This window comes from Python bivittatus, unplaced genomic scaffold (genome assembly GCF_059951505.1).
Source record: "Python bivittatus isolate LINGU-HERP-01145 unplaced genomic scaffold, Pbiv_v1 ctg000670_np1212, whole genome shotgun sequence".
Lineage (NCBI taxonomy): Eukaryota > Metazoa > Chordata > Lepidosauria > Squamata > Pythonidae > Python > Python bivittatus.
In genome coordinates this window covers 2,949,341-2,965,600 of record NW_028277094.1, presented here as the reverse complement: position 1 = coordinate 2,965,600, position 16,260 = coordinate 2,949,341, and the positions used below count along the sequence as shown (strand labels likewise).

The following is a 16,260-nucleotide window of genomic DNA, read 5'->3' as shown; positions in this document are numbered from 1 at the left end:
TGAGAATCATGTTAATATGCTGCCTAGATCAGCTTACCAAATTCATCTCAAAGAAGGGAACTCGGAAGCAACAGCATTACAATGAAGGAACAAAGCATTTTCTACTTGATAATCCACAATGTGCATTTGTACAATTCTTTGGCTGCATTTTAAGATTTGATACTTTAATCCCTGATTTATATAACTCAGATATACTGCTTAAGTAGGTCGCTCCTAGTGTGTGAGTGATGGGGACACATTAAATAATTATAGAACAAACATATCTGAATTTTGCTCACAGCTGAATCAGGGGCGTCTTCCGTTTTTCATACTGTAAGCGTTACATGGATACCTGATTCTTCTGTTTCTTTGATCTCGGGTGACTCTGTTTCATCGTCGGACATTTCCATCTCCTCTTCTCGTCGAATGTCCATCAGTTCATCATTGTGAAGGTTACGGAGTTCCTAGGATTTAAAAAGCATTTTTAAAACATTTTGTTATGAGCCACTATGGCCACAGTCCATCATGGAAAAACAGCATATAAACTAAACCAATTTACAGTTTGAATCATTCCAGATATTCCACACCCAATAAAAACATATCTTCCTCTGGGTCCTCAAAAGCCAAAATAACTTTGGCAAGAACCTGAATGCATTGCTTTTTCTGTTTATACTACAGTGCAGTTTGGCCTTTGTGAAAACTGCTCTCGATTTTCACTTGATAAGCCTCCCTCCCCACAATTGGGCTCCTCGGCACGTGTTGGGAATCCAATGCCCACCATTCTGGTTGGGAATGATGGAAGATGTAGTTCCATACATATGAAAGGCCCCCAAGATAAGGAAGGTAAAGTTAAGGGATGTCCTCAAAACATTACTGGAGAACAAGGTATATTTACTGCAATATTTGAACACCCTTACGACATTTTCACTGAGAGGCTTTTCAGTAAAATCATACGAAGGTGTGCCAGGTTCTCTTTCATTCTAGATTCCAAAGAGGAGCAGCCACCACAGTGGACAGAGGCCTCCTGGGAACATAGGATGCTACTTTATAAATATCTAGCTTAGATACGTACGGTCCATCCAACTTAGTAGGTTTATATCAGAGCAAGCTCCCCAGGAATCTTGGATTACAGCGGGGTATTTATGAAAGCAAGCATTACAGGATTGTTGGCCAAAACATCTGGAGGGCACTTAGTTACCTCTGACTAGCAGCAGCTTCCCAAGGTTTCAGGCAGATTTTTTTTTTCTCCCAGCTTTCATAATGCAGTCAATATAAATAGACATTGTACATGATTTCAAAACATGTTTTTTTTTCCATAGCACTGAGTCCATAAGGCTTCTGAAGGTGGCTTGCTACCTTGTTTTTAAAACTGAGCACCATCAATAAGCCAAACAGCAGCCAGTCCAGAGCCAAATAATTGGGGCGAGGGGGGGGGTTGCTGTTGGTTTTTCTATTTTGCATGCAAAAAAGGCCCCAGATGTACTAAATTGGGCTGGCAAACCCTGGAACTCTGAGTGGGTATGCAGGATTTTTTTTTATTTAAGAACAGCACCATTGCTGGGGAACTGCTGTTCCAAGACAGGCGTATTCAGCTTTTCCTGGGTGTTTGTCTACTCTGCTTTTCACCTCAAAGGTAGAGTTTTTTCAAACCACTAAAAAACACTCAGCAGATCATCAACTTTCTCTCCTGTAGCTGATTCGGATGTTCTAGCATACCCTCCATTGTACTTTTCATTCTGTTTTTGTCTTTTTAATGGAACTTGCAATGAGGAAGGGGAGTTGGTTGTTTTTTTCTATTTGTTTTAAAGAACAACAGTAAGATACAAATGTTTTTGTTTTTTAAATATATATAAATATGTCCTGCGCATAAGCAGATAAATTCCTCTCCAGGCTGGATCCATATTTCTTTGTTTCGTTCCCATTGATCTTTTACTGAAATAAAACTAACAATGAATGCTTATAGGAAAAAGCCTTGCCTTGAATTACAGGTTACACGTCAGAACAACTTACCTGGACTTTCCGCTGATTGCAACGAACCTCTTCTTTATGTGTGTGTGTGGCTTTTTAATGGTTTGCCAAGAACAGAGACTGCAAGAGGTTTTCCCCTCCCAGTGATGAGCACTGCGGCTACTGATCCTTCGGAGGCCAGGTGGAAAGGCCTTTGGGTTGACAGCTGTCACTGTGACCCAGACAATTTCAGGGATGCTACTTTTAGCAAAACCCACTGAATAATGGGGGAGCTTGCACCACACCCTTAACCGGGTTACAAACCTAGTGGCTGCTTTCAGATGGTAACATGTCGAACTTGGCATCTGTTTGTTCGGTGGCTTAGCCCGATGCGTGTACTCCAGCCATATTGATTAGTTTATGGTAAAATGTAAAATCCCCAAATGGGTTATCCGCAGGTAAGATCAGTCTCCTATCTGTACGCAGAGGGTAGAAGGTATGATGCAGGCCACCGAGTCCAACCCCCGTTCAATGGGAGGGATTCCAAGAGGAGCTCCCTGAGAGATGATAACCTACCCTCTGCTTGAACATCTCCAGTGAAGGAGACCCCACTAATTCCCACCCCCCACCCTGGAATTGTTTCCACTCTTGAACTACTCTTATTGTTAGGAAGTTTGACCTAACATTCAGCTAGAATTTGCCTTTCTGTAGCTTTCTTCCATGAACATTATTCCATATTCTGCAACCAAAGAGAGCAGATGTTGGTCTTCTGCAACACACTTTCCCAAGTTGGCAGTGTGCTATTATTATATTTCCCTCGGTTCACCTACTCAAGACTAAACACATCCAGGTTCTCTCCCTCTCTCATCGAAGAAACTCATTTGCTTACTAGCCTGTCCACTGAGTTTCTGAGTTCTCTCAGAAGTTTACAGTAAAACATAAAACCTCCTGGAAGAACCTTTGGATCTTAAACCCAAATCCATTTGTCTAAAAGCATCCCAGAATCCAGGCCTGTTTGCTATGGGCTTGGCAGAGGGTTTAAACTACAGTCCCCATTACTTAGGATGATGGGAATTGTAGATCAGCTCACCTGGGAGGTGCCAGGTTGAGGAAGGATGCCTTGGTGATCTTGACGCTAAGATGCTTTCCTTCAAGATATGCCTGTCACGTTCATTTCTCTTACATATACCCATAGCAGACACCAGGCCCTATGATTCAAAATGTCACCTTTGCATCCAATGGAAAGTCACAGTCTGAAACCCCAGCCCCAACAGAAGTCCTTTAATCCATACCTGACAATGATTCATCTGTTCTCTTCCAACAGCTGTTGGAGTCAGGGGAGGCTTCCAGAGGAAGAGGAACTAGAGAGCCCTTTGCTTCAATCACTGCCAGTCTTTGTCAAGAGCTCTGTCCAAGCTCCCAGCCCTTGGATGAAACTTGAATTCAGAGCAGGTACCTGATCCTGGGGCCTATCGCATCCTGGGCCCCCAAGGCTTCTCTATCGCAGTGTCTGCCCCCCGGGATGAGGCTCCCCTGAGATCTGGATGGCTCCCACCCTGTTGGTGTTCTGAGAAGCCATAAAGACCTGGCTGTTCTCCCAGGCCTTGTGCTAGGATGGCTGGAGCCCCCTTTGTTGGACGTCAGTTGTTGGGATGTTCTGGGCTTTGCCATTTTTGCCTTGCTTCTTTTTCTTTCTCTCAGCCTGGCTTTGCTGTTTGCTTGTCTCTGTTACACTGTTTTTAATATTGTTTTGGTGTATTGTGAACTGCCCAGAGTCATCTGGAGTCAGGTGGCATTGAATGAATGAATGAATGAATGAATGAATGAATGAATGAATGAATGAACGAACAAAAACCACAGAGCTAATCTCAGTGCTGACCAGAAATTACCCCTATCAGGTCCAGGGTTGGGCGATACACTTGGAATTTGGGGACACAAACGGCTACCATCACGGGCACAGCTTGGTACAAAAGACATATACCAGGTGGGCAAGCTCTCAGGTGAAGAGTCTGACTGCAACTCAGTATCATTTTTACTTTCTAAGAAAGCCTATGGCAGGACTCTGAAGCATTTTTGATTACAATGGTTTCCACAAGGTATGGTAAAAAAAAGTCAAGATGGCGCTGGGACGTGCCATCAAACTTCCACCTGTTTTTACGTGCACTGCACATGAGACGCACATAAAAGCCAGGTAAAATAAATAAATTTATTTATTTATTTATTAAATTTATCTGCCACCCATCTCCCCCAGAGGGTGACTCTGGGCAGCTCGCAATTAAAATCAAACAGTAAAAATATAAATATCCATATTAAATTAGCTAAAAAAAATCATACTATATAAAAAGACAAATTCAAGATGACAGGGGGAATCAATTACCCCACCAGCCAATTCCAACGATGCGAGGCCCCATCAGGCCCCCAGGCCATGTGGCATAGCCAAGATTTCACACTCTTATGGAAGGCCAGGAGAGTGGGGGCGGACCGCACCTCGGGTGGTAAGTTATTCCCCAGGGTGGGGGCCATGGCGGAAAAGGCCCTCTTCCTAGACCCCACCAGCCGAAATTCCTTGACTGGTGGGGTCTGCAACATGCCCGTTCTGCCAGACCAAGTGGGGCAGGCGGATATAACAGGGGCGAGATGGCTATTCAGTTAACCTGGTCCTGTGCCATGAAGGGCTTTAAAGGTGATAACTAACACCTTGAACTGGACCCAGAAGCAAAATGGCAACCGATGCAGCTCACGTAACAGACGTGTTATATATACAGGTGTTATAATATAGAGGTTATTTGCCATTACTTTCTTCCCAGTTTAGTCTACAGTCCTGCGATTTCCAAAGCATAAACGAATCTGACCCTCGCCTAGCTTTTTTCAAATCGGCCAAGGCTGGAGAGGCGCTGCCACCTGCTTGCTGTCTTCCCAATTCACTTGAATTAAAATAATTTAGAAAAAAAAAATCCAGGTGGGAAGTGGCAAAAGAAGTAGCTGTCGTGGTGACCCGGAGTACAGCTTTTAATCGGCTTCCTAATGAAGATTATGATGAGTTAAGATGACTCCAGCTGAATTTCAAATGCCAAAGGAACCCCTATTTTCTAAGCAAGGGCACTCGTAACACACGTCCTGTTTGACTCTCTTATTCTGAACTTCTCTGCCTTTCAGCCTACACTTTGTTATCACCTCAGCTTGGTCTGTATGCTGCCACTTACCTTGCAGGCCCGTGGGCTAAACAAATCCATCCTTTCTAAGCAAGCCTAGAGGCGCAACTGGAGCTAAGAGAAACGTACTGGAAGGTACCAACCTCGGCTTGCTTGCACCACACGCTGATGTTCTTACGCTGCGCTTTCGTGAAATGGTCCCACGCCTTTTGTTTGCAGGCAGAATGGTACACGGCCACGATCTGCTCGACTGCAGGTTCAAAATCAGCAGGCAAAACCGGGCCACAATATCATCCAAAGTGGGGGGGGGGCAAGAAAAAGGAGTAAAGGAGTAAGAAAGCGCAATTAAAAAAAAAAAAAGGATTTGTTAGGTGAAGGCGGTGCCCTGGGGGGGAAAAATCCAGAATTGCAGAGGTTGTGTTGCCAGCAGCAGCATGGAGCACCTGTCGGGTTTTGATTTGAGGGGGTTCGGTCCAATCAGGGAGAAGCCAGGAAGGGATACTGATGAGAAGGGCGGTGGCATCGAAAGGTAGGGAAAACAACCTATGGGAAAAGGAGGAGGAGAGTTTCTGGAAACTGAAGAGGAGAAAAGCAGATGCTTAGCCGGAGAGAAGCTCTTGTTCGCAAAGAGAGCATCATCACCAGGGCTGGGGCTATTTCAGAAGACTGTAATTGCAAGTGCAGCTTGGGCTCAAAACCCTGCTCCATTCCTTTTCAGTCTTAAAGCCAATCTTTTGCCTAAAATGCTACAAAGATGGGTCTGAAAGTGCATGGGCAAAGCTGACCCAAATCTCAGAAGCCAAAAGGAGAGAGTGGGATTTCCAGTGGGGCCAGCACTGCATTACCTGTACAGAACATATATGGAAAATCACAGCAAACAGATTTCCTGATGGTAAGGTTTTTGTTTGTTGTTTCAAAATGAAGTTGATTATGTGAGAATTATAATTTTACATTAATTATGTTAAATTAACTACCTCACCAGTTATGAAGACACAAAGGCTTCTCTCCAACATCTGAAACAGGGGTGGGAAACCTGTAGGCCATATGCAGCTCTTACTACTCCCAGAATGGGTGGGAGCAAGCTTTCTGATCTTTGCTTTGGGGAGGGTTGGAGGGAGATTAAGAATAAAATGTGTGCCTTAAGTTTGCAGAGGCTTTTGCCCTTAAAAACCCAAACCTGCTCCTCAAAATTGGGCAGATTTTAAGGGGTAAAAGCCAGAGTTTAGGATACTCATTTGTTTCTGAAATCCCACACCAAAAGCCCCCACCAAGATGCCATAATATTACTCACTTCACTAGAACAGAATATCTGTAGCTCAGGGTTGAACTGTGGAGTCCTTGATAACCTCTGACCTTGGTTTACTTGCAGATGTTTCATTACCCGACTAGGTAACATCATTGGTGAACTCATCAGTACACTAAATCATCAGTGCATCAAGGTCAAGACACCTGTATCAAAGGTGAAGACCACGGGGTCAAGAGTCAGGAACCCAGGGTCAAAAAGAGGGACCCCAGCAGCGAAGTTTAACTCCCCAGGGCCAAAGCTCAAGACCTAGAGCCAAAGGACTCTCAGGACCACAGGGCAAAAGGACAGAAACCCATGGTCAACAGTCAAGATGCAAAAGTCAAAGGTAAAGACCACAGGATCAAAGGTAAGCACCATATGGTTTGAGGCCAAGACCACAGGGTCAAATGTCAGAACTACTGGTTCAAATCTCAGGACCTATGGGTCAAAGGACAGGGTTCAGTCACCACTCAGGACAAGGAGTCAGGGTGTGGGTGACCAGTCATGAGTGGGTCTTCAAGAGTGAGAGTCCTGATTGGGAACTAGGAGAATATTCTGCAATTGGAATTACAGTCTTCCCTCTGAAGAGGCCAAAGAAACCAGATACCAGACATTAAATAACTCTGGGGTCAGGATCAGGGTCTATAATCAGGCCTCCGAAGTGAACCGTCAAGACTCAGAGCGCTTCTTTTTAAGCCTGTATGAAAGGCCAAAGGCGAGGAGCCTAAGGTCCAAGGATGGGACCCCAGGGACAAAGGCCAAGGCCCCTGTATCAAAGGTCATGACCACAGTCAAGGGGCAGGACCCCAGACTCAAAAGGAGGGACCCTGGGTCAACAGCAGTGACCTCGGGGTCAAGGTTCAGGGCCGCTGGGTCAACGGCCAGGAACCCGGAGCAAAATAACAGGGCCCGGGGTCAAAGGCCAAGACCCCAGGTCAAAGGTCAAGACCCCCAGGCCAAAGGTCACGGCCCCGGGTCAAGAGGGAAGACTCCAGATGCAACAGCAGTGAGCCCCCGGGTCAAAGGTCAGGACCCCGGGTCAAAGGTCAGGACCCCAGGTCAAAGGACAGGCCCCCTTAGTCCTTGTCTAAGATTATGGCAACGGGTCCAGAGTGGAAACAGTGGTGACCCCAGGGCCAAAGATCAGGGCCCCAGGGTCAAAGGTCAGGGTTGGGGTCAGCTCTCAGGAACAGGGATCTCTGTGTGGGGGTGACCAGGCAGCTTCACCTGCCATGATTCGGACTTCAAGGATCAGGCTCAGGCGCTTTCGCCACGGACGTATCCGGACAGGGGTGAGAGGGGCAGAGGCTTAGAGCTACACTTTGGTTTAGGATTAGAAGGAAGGGCAAGGTTTATTGTGCTGCACCCTGATAGCGCATCAAGCAAAGGAGGAAGGCCAACCCTCCACCAAACTGCTAACTGTCTTTGTAACCTGCCTGTTTGATCTTCCATGGCATCAGGCAGTTAGCGTGGCTTCCTGCTTTCTCCGCTCTGAGCCACGTTCTTCTCTTTGGGGAGAGACTGCCTGTCCCACAGTGCTTGATCTTCTGCAGGGAGAATATTCTGCGCTTAGGATTAGGGTGCTGCCCTCTCAAGAGGCCAAAGAAACCAGATGCCAGACGTTAAATAACTCTGGCGTCAGGATCAGGGTCTATACTCAGGCCTCCAAGGTGAATCTTGGAGACTCAGAGCTGTGCTACTTAAGTCTACGTCAAGTGTTGGGTAATGAGACGTCTACAGGTGAACCACCAAGCTCAGAAAGCATCAAGGACTCCACATTACTGCCTGCTTCCCATGGAAACCCATTAAATTAAAATTTTCCACTCTAGGTTTAAAACACATCACTTTTTTCCTGCAAATACCCTGCCAAAAGTTAGGTAGACCATCAGCTCCTTAATGGAAAGTTGAAAATCACTGACTGCTTACTGGCTGTAGGAAATATTGTTCTTCAACCTGCTACTAGACTGACAACTCCAAACGGGATTTATCTTATGTATTTCTTAAAACGCAAACTATCACAATACAAGTTTAGGGTGCTTCTGGTATTGCTGAGAGCTACACCTGCTATCCAACGGTCTGATATGGTGTTTTGGCTTAGGATGAGCTGGTATGGTTACACCAGGCAACCTTGAAAAGAAATGAGGCTAAAAGACTATCAAAATAGCAACTCTCTCAGATGCAAGATGAGGGGCATCACAACGGCACAACCCAAAATAGGAAAGCAGTGGACCTACATCTACCAGCTCATCTGAAGCGCTGCCAGCAAATGCCAGTCCACTTTGTAAAGGTGGGCTTCATGCTTCCTTTTTCTCCAAAGGTTCTTTCCTTGATTTCTGGCTGTCTTGGATCATAGGGAAAAACTGCAGCCTGGGGTAGGGGAAGTTCTCCATCCTAGGGCACCTCAGGAGAGCAGGGAGAGGCTTTAGGCTTTTGCCCATCCAAGGCCTCCTTTGCTCCTAAATGTCCCATTTTGGGGCCTTTCTCCGGTTATGACAACTGCAGAGTCTTCGCTTGGTTGAGCTAGCCAGCCTGAGTGGTTTTGTGGAGAATGGAACAGGAGCACTCCTCCCACTCCCTGCAGCTGAGGGTTCAGATGGTTCTTTCATAATAATCCCACCTTTTCTCAGAAAACTCAAAGCAGCTTAGCCAGGGAAGTCCTTTAATTGTATTCTCTCACCAATAACCGTGTGAAGCTAAGACTAGCCCAATGTTACCCAGGAAACTATTGAGATGTGGCCTTGAATTGAGCACAGTAGCTGCTCTCTCTGCACCTTGGAGAGGGAGGCCAGGGAGAAACACGGGAGTCCAAACTGCACAGCAACGCCAGGACTGGAGAAAGCGTTAAATGACCGTAATGCAGTTCAGAACATGGGAAAGGAGAGGAAAAATACAACAGAATTACATTACCTGGAAGACTCAAACCTCTCAATTAGCAAAATGACCTGCAGATCCTCAAATGAAAAGAAAGGTGTGGGTAGGGGGGAGGACTGGGCTATCAACCTACCTTGGTTGCCTAAGCCCCTTTCCAATCAGCAAAATCTTAGGGAAGTCTGTAGGAAGCACCATCACTAAGGCAGAAAACGGAGCTGAGAGAGATTTTTAAAAAGGCCTGCTTGACCTTAAGCCTGTTCCTAATATAACCCAGAAATTAAAGAATCTGGCAAAAATGGAGCTGCCTTCCAGAAGTGGTCAGCGGCATCACCTGCTGTAGAAATGAGTGGCTGGCCTTCTGGTGGGGTGAATGGTTTGGAAGCGCATGACATTTACCAGGCCTTGGTATCTGCCTTCAAAAGCCCACAGCCTGGAGAACGTGGCCTTCACGTACCTTAGTTCTGGAACAAGCCATCTTTTCAGGCCTCAGTGGAAAAGGAGTGAACTCACATCATCACCAGAAGGAAGGGCATGGACTTTGCAACCTACGTATTGTCCTACTCAGAACGGTCTAAGGTGGAGGACTTGGTCTTTGAGGTTCTTTTCTTTCCTTACACATCAGAAATTGGGGGAGGGGAGGGAGAGAGACTGGGATCAGGAACACACTCCATGTATCCATCTCTTTGTTTCATGCTAGAATGGCAGAATCTGTTAGACATGCACAACAAATGAACCAAAGTATCTCCCCTAAGGAGGAAAATGCATACTTTGGATCTACATTTTCTCTGTCTCTGTCTCACCTTCAGTGGGAAATGTAACAAGGAAATGTACATACCAGCTAAGCAAAACCCCCTGGTTGCGACCCCTTGCACTTACACTGAGCAAGAATCCCCGACAACGCAAGTTTGAATTTCTCCTTTGCTTCCTCCATTTCCTTGTCATGGACCGCTTTTTCATTCATCAGCCGGCGGATGTGGCTGTTAACTGACTGGATCATGGTGTAGAAGCTGTTGGCCGTCCGCCGGTTCACTTCCCCCCTCTCTAACCAGGCCAGCAACGTCTGAACTGCTTCCAAAAACTTGGCATCAACTGAATGAAGAGGAAAAGCCTAATTCAGTTGCAAAGCACAGACTTGTTTATTGGGCACACTTATTAAAGCAATTCATCCCTTTGCAAGGATATTTACAAAGCACACAAAGGAAAAGTTTCCCCATGCAGAGATCTGGGTAGAATAGTCCACTCAAGCAAAGTGTATTCTGGAAGACTGTGGGTGAGGAGGTTCACCCTATATCCATTTCCAATGTTCTCCTCTATATGTAGAGGGGCAGCACAGCTCAGGGATAGAGTTCCTGCTTTGTCTGCAGAAGGCCCTAGGTTCAAATTTATAGAATGTCAGTTAAAAAAAAGCAGAGAGCAGATGACAGGGAGATCCCTGACGGAGATCCTGGAAAAGCATCATCTGAGCTCACCCACTGCATCATGCCCGACCCAAACCAAGCCAAATGCATCTTTGTACAAAATGGGAACTCAACTGCTGTGGCCTGTAAATGGCATAATGGGTTGTGTGAACCAGTCAACTGAGGTTCACTCAAGAAACAAGCAAGCCAAAGCCTTGCATGATAGGTGAATCCAATCACCCTCTGCTAAATGGACAGATTATTTAAGCATGAGGACAATGCTTATGATCTCATGATCACCTTGCCAATGAAATGTATCCCCAAGTACCTTTTAGCTTCTCGACCACTAGACTGCACTCATAATCTGAATAGTTAACCACGGGAGGCGGGGAGGGTGGGTGGAACCGTTCTTCTGTCTTCCTTCTGCGATGGCGTTCTTCTCTGGCCAGCATCCGCTGCTTGCATTCCCATTCATAGAGATCATCCCGGGCTTCAGCAAAATCCACGTGAAGGCGCCCCGTATCCTTTTTGTCGGTGCTGGAACCCAGCCGGATACGATAACCTGATGGACAAAGAATTAATCTCTGGCAGGGTCCTACAGCTTGAGTCTTCCTTGGCTTCTCACTTAAAACACTAGGGTTTCTACACTGCCAGATAATCAAATCCGAAGAAATGCAAACAGCTACTGCTTCGTTTAGGGAATATTGCTCTTTTGAGCTTGGTACATAAGCGATCATGGCCTGTTATGCCCAGCTGTGCCCATCAGTGATTCTCAGCATTTGCATTTTCAAAGATACTAACTGGCCACAAAGGCTGCAAAACATTTCGAATCAACTCCTTTAATAAGCAGGGTTACTACAATTTCAACCTGTGAAAAGAGGAGAAATCAGTTTGCCAGAAGGGCTGTTATTGCTGCAAGGCCTGACCCCTTGAGAGCAGTAGAGAAAGACCTTCCTGAGGATTCCTAACACCGCCTGCGTTGCAAACATAATGCCAGATACTTCTGATGCTTCTCTAAACCAGGAGCAGGCAGCCAATTTCAGCCAGAGACTGCAACTCATCCCCCAACTGCCTGTCAGACCACAGAAAAGCTTCCAGTTGACATGGTGAAAAGATGTGGGCCTTTGGGGGTGATTTTGAATCCAGGCACTTAGGACAGGAGAACAACGCAGGTGTGTTCGAATCCTCTTTCTGGAGCTCCTCTGTCATCAGAGCCAGAGCGAATACTGCCTGAACTCTGTTCCTTTTGGGATGATGTCTGAAATTATACTTTATGCTAGTTTCATCTGCACATCGGAGCTTTACAGTAATCTATAATATACTTTTTGCCAGACGCTTCCCAAGGGGTGTCCATTGTCCGGCTGAGGTTTTACTTCACAATCATTCACAGAATTTACCTATACTTTGTGCTTCTTGTAGGCCTACAGTGTTTTTTCACATTCTTTGTCCTTTTCCCCATTATTAAGGGAGGAAAGATAGAATAGCTGCATGAACATCCTGGATTAGAAAAGAACATTACAGAGAAAGGACCCTCCCTTTTCTGAACAATCTAAAGCGCAATCAATGAATACCCACCAGACAGGTAAACTGCTTTATCCACCATATACTCCTCAGCAAAACGGATATGGCAAAAATGCTTTTTACTCTTCCGAAGAGCTACAATCTCTCCACACTTCTCAAAAATCTCTACAATGGTCTCTTCTGTCCCATTTTCTGGCAGTCCTCCAACAAACACTGTCTTACATCCAGGAGGTCTTTCCCTTGTTGTGGGAGGAGGAAGATCTACAAATTGCAAGAAATATGACACGGAAACCTTCAGTGAGCAAAAGGCATCTGGTGTTCATCTACAAACTGACAAAATCTGCTCTTAGCCATGCCTGCAGCTGGCCCACTTGATTCTGCCAGGCACCGTTACCTCCCATCTCCTTCAAAATCTCAGAAACCAGATCTCTGCAGCACCACAGTCCTTCTCTTGATCTACTGTTAGTCGCAGGCAGCCTTGTGGGGTGTCACTTTCTAACCCCAAGGATTTCCCACATCCCTCTAGGGTGGTCACAAGCATTAAGGCAAGGCTCACTTGGATTAGGTGGAAAGAGTGTGCAGCTTTTGCAGTGAATGATCTCCTTGGCCACCGGCATATCTGACAGGATTGGTGGTGGCACTATTCCCAAACCAGGCATCAATGGATTAATTGGCGGGATCCCTGTCATCATTCCAAGGGCAGGGTCAAAGTCTGAAAGACACAAGTATTTCAGATGTAATAGCACAAGAATCCCAATGAGGATTCCAAGCACATTATACATCAGTACAATCAAGAGCCCAGGATTGTGAGAGATTCCTAAGGCAACGAGCTTGGAAAAGTCAAGCTATTTGGCAGCCTGGACTATCTCACATTCTGATTTTGGAAGAGGAAGAGTTCTGGAAGAGGAAGCATCCAGAGTTTATCTAGTCACTTATCGAGTTGCCCCCCATCCTGTCTTCCTGCTTTGTAACTAAAATGAAAGGTGTGGATGCCAACACATTGAACACTTGCTTAGTTACTCTCCTATCTTCTTTTCACCCAGATGGGTTGCTCTTTCTCCTGTTCAAAAAAAGACTTACAAAAGATGACTTCTAGGCTGGAAGCATGAAGAGCCCCAGTCCACTTTAAAGGAGAGAGGAAAGTGCACCTGAGCTTGAACTGGGCAGATTGATATAGCATTTTGCACATCAAAACACTGCCAAAATCACCATTTCAATACCCTCCAGCTAGAATTGATATTACAAAAATTGGTCACAATAAGGATCACTGGAATACTGGCTATCAGTAGTAGATAGTTCTGCCCAGCAAGAAGTCAAGAACAGAAAACTGCCCATGAATATAAATAGCTCTAGTCATAACTTGAGCCATTGAGCCAAGTCACAGGTTGCAGCGAAGCCAAGCAGGAGAAAAACAGAGAACAATTTGTACCTGGCAAAAGAACTCCGTTTATGCTTGTTTTCCTGATTAATATGAGAGGAGTAAGTAGAAAAGCACTGGAGTATCACCAGCACTTCTGCAACATGCTAGTGCCAGTGTATTTATTTTTCATCTAGAAAGGAGGGTGGGATCCTTCAGGGCATAGATCTCATGCATCTGGGGTGTATGCATTCTCTAAGAACAATGACACTTGACACATTTGTACTCTTCTGGGCCAAGAGTGCTACTTACTAGGTAAAGGAGGATCCGCTGTCATTCCCATTGGAGCCATTCCTAAATTATTCATTGCAGTGGTCCATGCTGTTGGATCAGACATGCCCAACTCCACTGGGGAAGAGTCAAGACTCAGAGTCTGGATGCTGTCTGTAGAGGAGGTCGTTATTAGAAAAAGGGTTGAAAATGCTTTCTAACCTAGTAAAAACGATGGGAGATTTTTTTAACTGGTATTTTTTTTGGTGGGGGGGGAGTATGTGCAGTGGAGCCAGAGATAAAACATATCTGGATAAAGAGTAGGGGTGAACTCCAACTACAGAACAGGATGTAACAAGAGATTCAAAGTACTTTAAGCCGTAAGAACTCAATGGTAAATACACACTCTTCCCCCTAGTAAGGACCTGTCCTTTCCAACACCAGAACTCTAGGTGTCAAGGTTCAAGCTCAAAATAGACGTTTACAAAATACAAGCACCGATCACAGCCTCTGAATGATCCCCCGATGGCAGGTGCACAACCCCTAAAACACAGACCACGATCCAGAGGAGTGCACATGTGTTATTTGCACACGCAAAACCATCTGGCAAAATTCCCTTAAAGAAGGGCTCTTGCTGCCAAACTCCTGATCTGAAAAGCAGACCCGCGTGAAGAGCAGAATAAGATCATCTCCGTTCCACACAGTGACAGAAGTTGAAACTGATCAAGGGTTGGGAAGCGAGAGAGTTGCTGTGGGGACTCACAACTATAAGACATCATAATACAGAACTCTTCCCTCTGTTAGAAAAATACTTTCTGTTTCCTCCCCGTATACTTAGGATGGCTCTCTTCTACAGAGAGCCATCCTATACACTCTCAGTATAACAGTGAAGGGAAAGCAACGGGAACCGACTGCCCAAGATGGGGCAGGAAGCTTGCTCCGTGCTGCATCAGATCAGATTTTGCACTCCAGACCTCTGGCTCATACTTTTAAGTATGGCTTAATACCCCCAGTCACCCTCTGGGGGAGATGGGCAGCATATAAATTTAATGATAAATGAAATAGGATAACAAATCCTTCACCTTTGCCTTGCTTATCAAACTGACCAACCCAAATAAACCCAGGTATACAGATTCATTTTGACTCCAACACAGACAGTTTTACCTTGTTGACTTCTAGCTATCAGGTGTCAAGCATCAGAAATCTCAGCACTCAGGAAGTGCATGAGGTAGAAATAACAAGACTTTCCTGCCCATTTTGAGAAGGATGTTGGCTGTGCTCCTTAGATCTCCTCACTTCACTGTCAAAACATCTCCAAGGAACAAGCTCAGTTTGCTTTCCACATTCTTCCAACATGCAGCCCAGTTTACCTGGCAGCATATCAATTCTCTTCCGCTTCTGGCTTGCCTTCCCTCCATTTTCAGCAAATCCAGCCCTGCTGTTGGATGGCAGGGGTTGGCTGTTTCCAAGGTCAGAGGGCAGCTGGTTTAGCCCTAAGAGAGATTGAAAAATGGGCTTACAAATGTTCTCCAGGTAGCCTACACAGAAAAATTAAAATATGCAAAAGCATCTAAATAATTCTACACAGGACAGCCGAGATAAAACAATACAATCAAGACAGGTCATATAATTTGAGAAGCAGAAAATGTTGATCTCCTAAAAAGAGGGCCTTCAAAATCTGGGAGCTTCAAGCAGGCTTCACTTGGCACCCCAAGGAAACTGGAATAAGTGAGTACCTTTAGCAAAGCTAAAGGCTGCCCCCACTTTCCTGGCCTTCCGAAAAGGTGTAAAAACATGGCTATGCCAGATGGCCTGGGGGCCTGATGTGGGCTCACCTTGCTGGAACTGGTTGGTGTGATGATTGATACTGCTCCCCCATCATCTTGAATTATATACTGGCTTTCATAGAATTGTTACTTGCAATTTTAATTGGGGGATATTTATATTTTTATTGTTTTTATTGTCTTGGTTTTTAATTGTAAGCCACCCAGAGTCATCCTCTGGGGGAGATGGGCAGCATATAAATTTAATGATAAGTAAAAATAAAATAAAAAGCTATGCAATGAGTTGCCTTATGGTATAATGTGCCCCCCAACCCTTCTCTTGGCACTCACCACAGTCCCTCTCCCCTTGCTTTTCTTAAAAGGCTTTTCTAACTAAATTAAATAGAAAGCCACAAAGCAAAATATTGTGACGCAAAATACCAACCTAGCCATATAGCTATTTGCAGAAATGCCTTTGGTCCCACACTGGTGTCACTCCAATAGGCAAGTCTGCCTTTGGGTAAATGACAGGCTTGTGACTGCCCACACCCACCGCACCCTCTCCAAATTTCAAATGTGCCCTCTACTCTAAAACGTTGCCTGCCCCTGCTCTGGAGGGACATATTCAACTGTCTGGTTGCTGAGAAGACAAATCTCCTTCACAGACACCTGCCAGATCTCAGATCTTCAGTAGTAGCTAGAGAAACATCTCTGACAA

At 45.4% G+C, this 16,260-nt stretch overlaps 1 protein-coding gene across 2 annotated transcripts in view; it reads right to left on the bottom strand.

Annotated features, from left to right (window-relative positions):
- The window catches only part of ENOX2 (ecto-NOX disulfide-thiol exchanger 2), a 30,987-nt gene that overhangs the window by 5,855 nt on the left and 8,872 nt on the right, over window positions 1-16,260 (bottom strand). For both annotated transcript variants that reach the window (XM_088151589.1, XM_025170747.2), the window contains exons 2-9: window positions 15,150-15,272; window positions 13,822-13,953; window positions 12,709-12,864; window positions 12,207-12,413; window positions 10,960-11,193; window positions 10,111-10,323; window positions 5,222-5,328; window positions 332-443 (exon numbers count right to left, since the gene is read on the bottom strand). In XM_088151589.1, the coding sequence (XP_088007715.1) occupies window positions 332-443; window positions 5,222-5,328; window positions 10,111-10,323; window positions 10,960-11,193; window positions 12,207-12,413; window positions 12,709-12,864; window positions 13,822-13,953; window positions 15,150-15,272 (1,284 nt within the window). The remainder of the gene's footprint in view (window positions 1-331; window positions 444-5,221; window positions 5,329-10,110; window positions 10,324-10,959; window positions 11,194-12,206; window positions 12,414-12,708; window positions 12,865-13,821; window positions 13,954-15,149; window positions 15,273-16,260) is intronic.